Here is a 12,869-nt window from a genome sequence, read left to right on the forward strand (position 1 = left end):
GTGTTTAACTGGAACTCTATTACAATTTCATTGTTTCTTATACTATAACTGTATGCAATATCAAACTGGAACACTGTTACATTTTCATTGTTTGGCATACTGTAATTATATGTAATATCTATCTAAACTAAGCCTAGTATGCCATACTGTATGTGTAATTGTTACACTTGTATGTGAAATTGAACACAGCTACACTTTCATTGCTTCACATAGTATAATTCTATGTACTATCTATCTGGAACTCTGTTACACTCTCACTGATTGACATAGTACAATTGCATGTAATATCTAGCTAGAACTCTGTTACACTTTTATTCTTTCACACACTATCATTGTATGTAGTATCTCTCTAGAACTGTGTTCCGTTCTCAGTGTTTAACATACTATAATTGTATGTAGTATCTATTTGGAACTGTGTTACACTTTCATTGTTTGACATACTATAACGTATGTAACTTCAAACTAAAACTCTGTTACCCTTCCATTATTTCACATATTGTTATTGTACATAATATCAAACAGAAATAGTGTTATACTTTCATTGTTTGACATACTATAATTGTATGTAATACCTATCTGAAACAGTGTTATATTCTCTTTATTTAACATACTATAATTGTATGTAATAGCAACATGGAACTACGTTACACATTCATTGTTTGACATACTATTACTGTATGTAATATCTAGCTGGAACTGTGTTGCAATATCATTGTTTCACATACCATAATACTCTGTAATATAAAAGTGAAACTCTCATATGCATTAATTGTTTAACATACTATAACTGTATGTTATAGCTAGCTAGAACTGTGTTACACTTTCATTGTTTGACATACTATAATTGAATGTAATATTTTGCCAGAAGTGTGTTACACTTTCATTGTTTGACATACTGTCATGGTGTGTGATGTCTAGTAGTAACTGTGTTGCACTTTCATATGCACTATAATGTCTACCTGTTACACTTTCATTGTTTGACATGAATGATGCCAGAAGTGTGTTACACTTTCATTGTTTGACATACTGTCATGGTATGTGATATCTAGTAGTAACTGTGTTGCACTTTCACTCTTTGATGCACTATAATGGTATGTAATATCTACCTAAAACTCTGTTACACTTTCATTGTTTTACATACTCTAATTGTATGTAATATCAGACTGGAACTGTGTTACACTTTTATTGTTTGACATACTATAATTTTATGTAATATCAAAATGAATCTGTTACACTGTCAGTTTTTGATATACTATAAATTTATGTAATATCCACCTGGAATTCTGTTATACTTTCTTTGTTTAACATATCATAATTATATGTAAGATCAAACTGGAACTATGTTACATTTTCATTGTTTAACACACTATAATTGTATATAAGTTCAAACTGGAACTCTATTACACTTCCATTGTTTCCCATATTGTTATTGTATGTAACATCAAACTGGAACACTCTTACACTTTAATTTTTTGGCATACAATAATTCTATTTATTATCAAACTGGAACTCAGTTATACTTTCATTGTTCACATGCTATAATTGTATGTAACGTTGAGCTAGAACTGTGTTACACTTTCATAGTTTGACATACTATAAGTGTAAGCAATATCATATTCCAACTCTCTTAACTTTCATAGTTTGACATATTATAATTGTATGTAATATCAAACTGTAACTTTGTTACACTTTCATTGTTTGAAAGATTATTATTATGGGTAATATCAAGGCAGAATTAACTTTATGGTTAATATTGAACTCTGTATATGACCCTCATCTAAATTAACCTTAGAGTTAAACTCTATATATAACACTTACCTAGGTTAATCTTAGAGTTCCTATAGAAATTATAACTATATCCATAACCAGTGGAATAGAAAAATTCATTTACATTGTGAAATATGAAGTAAGAATGATTTAAAGACTTTTTTTATATTGGTTGAAAAATGCTTAGATATCATTTAATATTTGTTTTTGTAAATACAATTCACTATCCACTGAAGAAATTTGTCATCTGATATAGCCTGTAGTCCTGTCATATGGAGATAGGTATAAAATATTTTGGTTACAAGTAACATGACACTGACTTTGTGAATCTTGTATGATTAATTACTTTTGATGCTAGTAATGTTATCACCAGGTTATGAACTTTGAGATAACTGTTGATTTTAGGTAGTTTGGCAATTAATTTGTTTTTTGTAAGATTACATAATAGCACCAAAGTTCTTTAAACTTGAGATACAAAAGCCAGACATCACTAGACATGAATATTAAAATTTCTTATAACCATATCTATGAGTAAAGTAAGTTTGAACAATAAAAACTCTGTGTTCTTTATATAATAACTTTATTTAAATACATTCTGTACATTCATAGATGACGTGAAAATAATGTGATTATTTACAAAAATGCCAGTCCTTTGAGCTATACTTAATATCATATATGTAAGTGGCTCCCACTCTATTAAACTGTATAATGTAGGCTTAAGAACAAAAAAACTGGATACTCTTAATACTGTTAACATACTAAGAGCTAGAATACTCATTATTTTCTTGTGAAAATTAAAAGGTTTCCATATGTGTCTCCTCACATTACCTCATTATTTGTTTGATAAAGATAACCTTTAATTATTAATCCATATTCACATAAAAAAATAGCAAAAACTATATAAACAGTGGAGTAGGAATAGGAGGAACAATTTCACCAAACATATGGGAATCCAAAAGTCTCACTGTACACTCTAAATATTTTGTTAATATGAAAATAAAAAAACACTAAACCTAATTGAGTTGGTAACATTAACAAATACACTTGTAACCTCTCAATTTTTTTCAGCCATCTTCATACGTAAAGTGTTATTTAATAAAAACAGTTTCAAAACCTACTGCAGAGAATGTATGGGAATAGCTGTTTGCTACCACAACAATCATTCACCTGTCACTGACAGAATTGTGAAAGACAACTTACTACAGAGAATTATAAAATGGTTTATCTTTCTGTCAACAATACTTATGGAGGACAAAAAGTTAAATAAACACTGAAGATAATACTTATCATTGGTATTAAAACATAACCTATGGGACAGTGTCTCACAAACGTTTTCTTGATTTTTTCAGTCACCTCCTGTAAACAAATGTGAAAAATTATTGCAGCTGTTTATATCGATGAATAATTCAGAAATGCCCATATTTACGAGATGTTATTAATCCCACAAATGACATGGAACTTTACTTTCAAAACTGAAAATAACAGTAACTACAACACATCTGATGGTTTAAGAAAGACACTAGCTCTGCCCATCAAAACATAAAGTTCAGAAAAAACAGAGGGAAAATTGCTGAAATAAAGAAAATAACAATACAGGAGAACAATCAGGGGGACACAAATATTGCCCCTACCATGCTACACCACTGTTTATAAACTTTCACTACAGAAATATATAATTTATTAAAACATTCACTTTGATATTATTTTCACCTTATACAAACAGTATGGGTTTACACCAAGTATGTCTTCTAATTTATAAACATTATAATTTTTCATTTCATTATGAACCATCAAAAACAATACTATTGAGAAATATCCAAAACCTTACAATTTATATAGTTTTGATATAATTTTAATTATTTAAGACAATACCAATTAAACCTTCTTTTAACCAACAGTTGCAGCTTATCTTTTAAGAGACCAGTATTTCTGTAAGATTGATATAGAAAACTTATACATGTTGTTTCTGTACCTCCCATGACACTTGTATACTGATAACTATTAACAGCAACATAAAAAACTGGTAATATTTACCAAAATTAAACACTAACAATGTTTACTTGGAGATTTCTAATGTTTCATTTCTTATTAACTGGTTGTTTTAATGTGTAACTTTTGTTGTAGTTTCTTATTATTCTATTATTATCTTTAATTCATAACAGATATTCTTAAATTTTAAAATAACAATACATATTTTTGTTTAGATAAATTCTACCAACAGAAACTGATCTTAAGCAGAGACTGTAATAATTTTCAAACATACACACACTCGCTCACTACAGAATGGAATAAAAACTTTAACGTTAAGACTTTTCTCTTATGTGGCAGCTTATACTGCCTGCTATACTGTTCAAAGTAAGTTCCTGTCCCCATTGAGAAGACCCTAAATCCCTACTTTATTAAGTACATAAGTCTGAAGGCACTGCTATAGCACAGCATTGGGACACCCTGAACTGCATAAATACTTGGCAAGAATAATGACCACTTGTTGAGAACCAAGAAAACATGACCATCCAGTCATGTATCAAACCAGTACGTATTAGTAATTATACCTTTCTGTTTTTACAAAACAAATAAGTAAAACCTATAATATTGATCATTCCAGTCTCCAAGTAAATCAAATTTACTGACTGTGTTTACTTCTTTATGTATCAGGTCCTAACACCTGAAACTGATGAGATTTCTTTAAATTATTGCACATAATAAAAAACAAGTAAGTTTGACTTTCTGAAGTTTCACCTATGTGACTGGAGTGTTCATCACGACCACATACAAATGGACACTCCTATACATGATATATATATTTATAGTGGGTTCCATGGATGGAACCTAGACCAATTCACTGGACCAGGCGACTTGTAGGCCTGGACTTTCATATATTTGTACTTTCTTCATTCACAGGTTAACAAATTAAAGCTGTGAAACTTATCATACGTTACAAATCCTCTCTAGCCAAGAGTGAACTCTGATGGCACTGCAAAAGTTGACTAGAATGAATACTCTCTCTGTCACCTAACCACTGAGAACAAGATTTCCAGCCAACAAGGGCAAGCTGTGATACACCGACGAGAGTACTTGGTGCCCCAACCCTTCACAAAACTAATGCATACTGCATTATGATTGAAAGGCCCATTTGAAGGGTCAGATTTTTCTAAACATTGGTAGCATTTTGACTTTTCATAATCAAATACTTTAACAGAGTAACCCGGTGAGGCTTTGCACACAGTTAAAGGCTGAATGTTTGATAAGTCTAAAGTAGGAGAGTTTACAAAGACGGGGTATTGCGATCGGTTGTACATCCACACACCATCTTTCTCCCTGGTCAAAGTAATCCCTAATCCAATCTTCTGCCTTGTTCGAAGAACATTCTCCATCTGTGATCCCTCAGCACTAGTGAGAGCATTTAGGCACAGTCCATCCCCATGAGGAAGATCATGAAACACATTTATGGTCTTCTCATGAACAGGGAATAAGCGACCAACACGGGACCGGAATTCCCAATAGGCCAATGTACACCAGGAGTGCTGTGAAGAAAACCCTCCAACACTGCCCTCTGAAAAGAATAAAACTTAGACATGAGAAGATTTCATAGTTTGCAAAGTATGTATTTTCTTCATATTATTTTTAAGTACAACTATCTTACAGAAACTTTATCTTGCAAATTCAAAAGGGACAACAAATTAGACACTGTTCTAAACCTACAGGTACGACCACTAACGACTGTTCTAAACCTACAGCTATGTTCACTAACGACAAGCTAACTACTGTTCTAAACCTACAGCTATGTTCACTAAAGACAAGATAGCTACTGTTCTAAACCTATAGGTACGAAAAAATATGAGATGTGAAATTTTTGAAGTTTTCTAATAATTTGCACTAAACAAGTTGGCTACTAGAAATATGTGACAAGTTGTTTCACGTATGGATTCTGGACAGAAATTTCCATGTTTCTGACCAACCACTGCTACCGTGTTTCTCCAATAATAAGACAGGGCTTATATTAATTTTCACTCCAAAATATGACACTAGGGCTTATTTTCGGGGGATGTCTTATTTTGATATATTAAAAAAATGAAGTTACAAAGTAAAACTATTAAACTAACCATTTAAAATAAACTATTATTAAACTATTAAACTATCTGATTAATACTTAAACAAACTAATTAACTAACTATTAAACTAATCAATAAATTAATTTTTTTTATTTCTTACCTCTTCCTGCCACTCTTAACTAGGGCTTATTTTAAGGGTAGGGCTTATATTAAAACTATCCCCACAAATCACACTAGGTCTTATTTTATGGGTAGGTCTTATTATCGGAGAAACACGGTATTCCTTTCCTGAGCCAAGTATATTTACATAACTAATTTAAGCCAAAATTGATACAAAGGCTTGGTGAGTTCAACCAAAATACATAGCCAGATTTACCAACTTTTAAACTCTTGGTTTCTTAAATCTCAATGAGTATGAAGAAATAGAAACTTGTTAATTCTACTTTTAAAATGATCTATTGTAGGCAGCAAAGCTCTTCATATGTCCTATGTACACTTTAAGGATTCATATTTGAAACCTCAGTGGCCGGTGTTAAAGAACGACCTTTCTTGATCAATAAATATTATTCTAATGTTTTGTGTTTCTTAGACTGACATTTTTATTAATACTTTCTGCATATCTTTCAATCTCATCATAAATTATAGGATATGTCTTCTCAAACTGTAAGGCATGGGAAGGAGAAATATGAAAAACTTCTTAAGTTCTCATTAGATGACGCTTCTGATACACTTTTTTATTTAAACCTTTTATCTGTCTTGGTGGTCGACCAACTCCCATCCTTAGTTTCACATATTTACACCAGGTGAAACAGCTTGTGTTACATAACTAAATTTTCTTCCACTTTAACAGCTGAATATGATAGCAAAACACTAACATGTAAGCTAAAGAACCATGTTCATGAAGTCCATACGAAACAATTGCCCATTTTTACTGTAAATATCAGTTAATACAGCGAAACAAGACGTCCAGTATCTGACCTTTTTTTGCTGTACACCAATAATTCACATTTTTTTTGTTGTAAACAAGATCAGACAGACCAACTACAAATTTTAGTGTCATAAACCAGCTAGCTTCCCATTGAGAAACGGCTGCCATTTTTAGAGTAGATTTCAGTTAACACAGCGAAACAAGATGTCCAGTTTCTGACCTTTTTAGTCATACACCAATAATTCACGTTTCTTTGTTGTAAACAAAATCAGACAAACCGACTCCAAATTTTAGTGTCATAAACCAGCTAGCTTCCTGTTGAGTCACTGAGAACAAATATTTCTTGTTATTAAGGAAACACAATGCAATCAGTGTTTAACATGCCACAACCTGACATACTATAACCACAACATTTGGAAGCACATGTGACGTTTATATATTTGTAAATTAGCATTTTATTATTAACCTAGAAATAACATTAATAACGATATGAACATAGTTGGTATTATAACCTCGAGCTTTTAGACAAAATATAGTGTTATAACCTGGCAAATACTATTAATAGATAATACATAAACATGTGATATAAACACTTATCCTTACACACCGACACTTAGATTATTAGTAAGACTTTTACAGAAGTGAATGATATATATAAATCTTATACAACACCATTAACACCAGTCAACAACGTACGTTAAACTTAACAATACCATCAACACAAGCCTACAACGTAGGTTAAACTTATACAATACAGGCAAATTTTGTTTTAAATAATTGCAGAGCTCTTAAAATAAACAAAGAGAATACAAAAGTTATTAAGTGATCTGGAATTATAAAGTAACAACTTCTTTGAGCTATCATAATTTACTATTTATTAATGTGTCCTAAACAACAACATCATTGTAGATAGTCATTTTTTTTTCTCGTCTGTTTAATACCAATTACAGAAAAGAGGAGTTACTGTTTTCAACGGGTTCGCACAGGTAAACTCAAACATTTTTCACTTAAGACCCAGACAGAGTGAAATAAGGTACAACAGGTCACGCACCTGTCTATATATACCTGCAGTACAGAACTTGGCGTAACCTTACTTTCACTCCGAGTAAAAAACGTCTTCTGACACCTTTGACAGCCTAGATGGTGCAAAATCTGTGACTTTTCCATTGCTGTATGAAACATAAAAGACCCACTCCATGAGTTCATAGTGAATGAAATTCAGCTGATAAAAGATTGTCTGTGATAAGTGCCATTATTGTAAACTTTGAATTACAGGTGTTTTAATCCTTACCATAGCACTAGTTTTTTTTTTTTTTATGTACGTTTGTATAGTAACAGTGAACGAGTGTATTTTCCTCCATTTACTATTTACGAAACTAGTACTATTGCTTATTTGGTCAATAAACAACATAAAACTTAACAGAATTAGCCAACAACACAATGAGTTCTTTGTTAAAAGAAATAAAAGTTGTTAAGGAACGTTTGTTGGTAAGCACAAAGCTACAAAATATTTCTCTTTGATGTGACCACTGAGTGTATCAAAACCCTAGTTTTAACATGATTAACCCTTAAATTGAACATTTAGCTGCTGGGACAATGAAGACGAGGTGTTACAGAAAAGGGATAAAGAAAAATGTAGTAACTACAGTAACATACCCAAGATTAGTTTCATCTGTAGCTACCTTGAAAAAAAAAAAAATCTTCTTTGTATGAATATGTAACTTACACTCAGGTGAAAAAGTTAGGACACCCTATGAAAACCTGTGTATTTTTGTAACATTTTTGGATATATAGATATTTAATCTCAATTTTAACAATACTGAGAGATTATACAAATATAACTAAACAATTAAAACTGAAGAAAAGACTTTTCAAGATCTTCTGTAAATGTAATTCTACAAAAATGCATATTCTTACTGAAGTAAAAGTTAGGACACACGAAATTTATTCCCACTTAAAATGGCTCAACTCACACACAGGTGTATCACACCAGGTGCACATGATTAGAAGATTCTTACTCAGCATTTTGAATGAGGCTTGCCCTATTTAAACCTCAAACATTTAGTTTGGTGTGCTCCTGACTGTTGAAGTAAGAATGAGCACCATGGTGAGAGCAAAAGAGCTGTCTGAGGCCTTCAGAAAGAAAACTGTAGCAGCATATGAGTCTGGTAAGGGATTTAAAAGATCCCAAAAGATTTTGAAATCAGCCATTCCACTGTCCGAAAATAGTCAACAAGTGGAGGGTTTTCAAAACAATTGTCAACATGCCCGGATCTGGTCGTCCAAGCAAGTTCACCCTGATAGCAAACTGCAAGATGCTAAAAGAGGTCTCCAAACACCCAAACATGTCATCACGGGACCTACAGCAGGCTCTGGCTACTGTTGATGTGAAAGTGCATGCCTCTGGAATCAGAAAGAGACTGCACAAGTTTAACTTGCATGGGAGGTGTGTAAGGAGGAAACCTTTGCTCTCTAAGAGAAACATCAAGGCCAGACTGAAGTTTGCCATAGAAAATGTAGACAAAGACCAGGACTTCTGCAGTAATGTTCTTTGGACAGATGAGTCCAAAATTGAATTATTTGGACACCAGAACAGAGGACATGTTTGGCGTAAACCGAATACAGCATTCCAGGAAAAGAACCTCATACCAACTGTGAAGCATGGAGGTGGAAGTATCATGGTTTGGGGCTGCCTTGCTGCAGCAGGTCTGGACAGCTCACAATCATAGAATCCACCATGAATTCTACCGTGTATCAGAGGGTGCTTGAGGAACATGTGAGTCCATCTGTACAATAATAATAAAGCTGAAGTGGAACTGGATCCTGCTATAAGACAATGACCCAAAACATAATAGTAAATCCACTAAGGACTGGCTGAAAACTAAGAAATGGAGAGTCCTGGAATGGCCGAGTCAAAGCCCAGATCTTAATCCCATTGAGATGCTGTGGGGTGACTTGAAACGGACTGTACATGCAAAAAACCCTCAAACATCTCACAGCTGAAAGAATTCTGCATTGAGGAGTGGGGCAAACTTTCTTCAGATCAATGTCAGAGACTGGTAGATGGCTACAAGAAATGTCTCACTGTAGTTATTTCAGCCAAAGGGGGTAACACTAGCTATTAAGGGGTAGGGTGTCCTAACTTTTTCCTCAGTTAGAATATGCATTTTTGTAGAATTACATTTACAGAAGATCTTGAAAAGTCTTTTCTTCAGGTTTAATTGTTTAGTTATATTCCTGTAATCTCTCAGTATTGCTAAAATTGAGATTCAATATCTATATATCCAAAAATGTTACAAAAATACACAGGCTTTCATAGGGTGTCCTAACTTTTCCACATGACTGTATCTCTTGATAGTCCGACTGTTGTTAACTGCTAATTACCTTATATATTTGTACTGGAAATATTAGCACAACTTTACAAGTTTGAACAGGTAGACGGTCTACATAAAACAAAGTTGTTAGGACTAATTTTCAAGGTCTTTCCCACATATAAGACTTTGTGTCAAAATCAAATTGTTAGGCCTAATTTTCAAGATCCTTCACAAAAATAAGACTAGCTCAGAATTAAGCCTAACTTGTTATGGCTACCCTTCAAGATCAGTGTTATGACTGCATTGTTAGAGTTACTTTGTTATACAAATACCGGTGAAACTACTATTTACGACACGTTGCTTCTCTCTTTGCTGTATTTTTACTATTCTTCTATAAAATGTCTAACATTTCTAGCTTGTTATCATCTGATAACCAAATCAAACGTTTTCAACTGCTTCCTCAATTTAAAGCATTTTTCATAGAAGTTTAGTCAATGTTACAGATAAGCTATTCAACTTCTTCCTTATACCTAGGAACTTGTGATCTTTATTATATTTTTTCTTCTGCAGGAAATGTCCCTAAAACAACTTTATGAGTAATACACATAAGCCACCTAAAGAGTCAGAAGGTTACCCAAAATTATTAAAAACAAACTTCACAGATTAACTGTTAATATTTAAATGTTCACAGAGTCTGCATCTCATGTAAGCTGGACGAAACCTTCACCAAACCCCTTAACGACCTACTAGAACACTTTCTTTACTACTTTGACGTACACAAGGCTCTTTGGTCACCACTATTTCATTTTGAGGGTGAGAAAGTTCGTTCTCGCGAAACTTATGCTCTTCAGCTTCATTTAATGCCTGGACAAAAAAAAAAGAAAAAGGAATTTGTAGCTCCAAGGCCAGTTTACAGATTGCTCATTCTGATAGGGTTGTCTTCGTGTTCAAAAGTATCAACAAAAATACTCCAAACTTGTTCCTGTAAACACTAGCATTGTGTCTACACGTATTTATTCACCTTTAAAATTCAATGCAAATCAAATAGTAAATATACCATAGAGGTCTGTCACACACTAGTTGAACAAAAACGCTCTTGTGATCAAATGATGAACGCACACATATAACTTGGAAAATGTATTAACAAAGCTTGGAAGATGTAGACACATAGCTTGGAACACATACACAAGACCAAAAAAATTTTAAACATTCACACAGCAGATGCGATCAAGAACATGTTTTGAATAGTTTGTGTTTCACACCTTGCTCACAGTTCATCGAGTTTTGAACACTTCGTGTTTCACACCTTCCTCACAGTTTACCGAGTATTTCTTAATGGAAGTTTGGTATATTAACCCTCATACACACGGTGGGGGTCAAAAATGGGCCCACTTGTGTTTAAGTTGTTATAGAAATATCAAAGGTGTGACTTTCGGGCCTAAAAATGTACCTAATTTAATCTATACTAATAACATACTATACTAATACGTTTAACATGTATTTTATGCAAATGGGGTTTTACATCCCTTGTCTAATGTCAAAATTCACGTTTTCCACATTGGGGGTCATTTTTGACCCCCGTTTAAAAAACTCAATTACATGTCTGGTAAACAATCAAATAATATATTGATATGAAATTTTGTGTTCTAGAACATTCTAGAACACTCTATAAATGTTCTCGAGCATTCTAGAATATTCTTATCTACATTGCATAGAGAGCCCTCAATCAATGATGAATCAGGAAAACCTGAAATAATATCATACTATAACTCCACCAAAGGAGGAGTCGATACACTAGACCAAATAGTTAGATTCTTTTCCACAAAAAGAAAGACCAGAAGGTGGCCAATGGCACTATTTTATAACATTTTTGATGCTGCTGCATACAATGCTTACCTTCTCTATCGCCAGCGCCATCCAGAATTCGCATCAAAGTACCAAAAAAGAGCAAGACGTGAATTTCTGAAGTTGCTTACTGATGAATTACTGCCTGAAGAAGATACAAATGAAGTGATCTTTCCAAAAAGACAAAAAGTTGCTGAAGAGAACGTTAGGAAATGGTGTCAAATATGCGCACGTGATTCAAGGAAAAAAACTTCTTCAAAGTGTATCAAATGTAGTAAAATGGCTTGCAATGACCATAAAGTTACCAAGAGTGTATGCATAAATTGTATAGAATAAATATTTTGTCCAAATTTATACTTTGCTTATATGAAAATAAATTTTTTTTAAATATTTTTGGTGGGGGTCAAAAATGACCCCCAGTGTGGGCAACGTAATTTTTTTGAGTGTGTGTACTAGGGTTAAGTAAGAGTTCATTGGAGACATCCACTGATGGTGTATGATGATTTGGATTACCATAGTCTGAGATACAGGAACACTATTTATGCAACATTTGTTAACAGTCCATATTTATTAAACATCTTGTTATGTATCAGTAAATTGAAGTAGGTTTAATAGCTTGTATTGTTAAAAGTCTATATTTATTAAACAGCTAGTTGCATGTTAGTGAATATGAGTAGCTTTAATAACTTGTATTGTTGACAGTCAATATTTATTAAACATCTTGTAACGTATCAGTAAACTGAAGTAGGTTTAATAACTTGTATTGTTAAGAGTCCATATTTATTAAACAAATAAATAATTTATTTATTGTTTGATCATTCAAACTTGGCTAACTCGTTTCCCCGGTATTAAACCTTCTTCAATTTACTGATATGTAACAAGATCTTTAATAAATATGAACTGTTAACAGCAGAAGTTATTAAACGTACTCCATTTCACTATATGTAACAAGCTGTTCAATAA

General features: G+C 32.8%; 1 protein-coding gene across 1 annotated transcript in view; it reads right to left on the minus strand.

The window, feature by feature from the left end:
• Window positions 1-2,330: 2,330 nt before the first annotated feature.
• Window positions 2,331-12,869, minus strand: part of LOC143255067 (mothers against decapentaplegic homolog 6-like) — a 30,851-nt gene continuing 20,312 nt past the window's right edge. The window contains exon 4 of the mRNA XM_076510116.1: window positions 2,331-5,320. Coding sequence (XP_076366231.1) covers window positions 4,776-5,320 — 545 coding nt within the window. The 3' untranslated portion in view covers window positions 2,331-4,775. The remainder of the gene's footprint in view (window positions 5,321-12,869) is intronic.

The sequence above is a fragment of the Tachypleus tridentatus genome, chromosome 7 (assembly GCF_004210375.1).
Source record: "Tachypleus tridentatus isolate NWPU-2018 chromosome 7, ASM421037v1, whole genome shotgun sequence".
NCBI classification, from domain to species: Eukaryota; Metazoa; Arthropoda; class Merostomata; order Xiphosura; family Limulidae; genus Tachypleus; species Tachypleus tridentatus.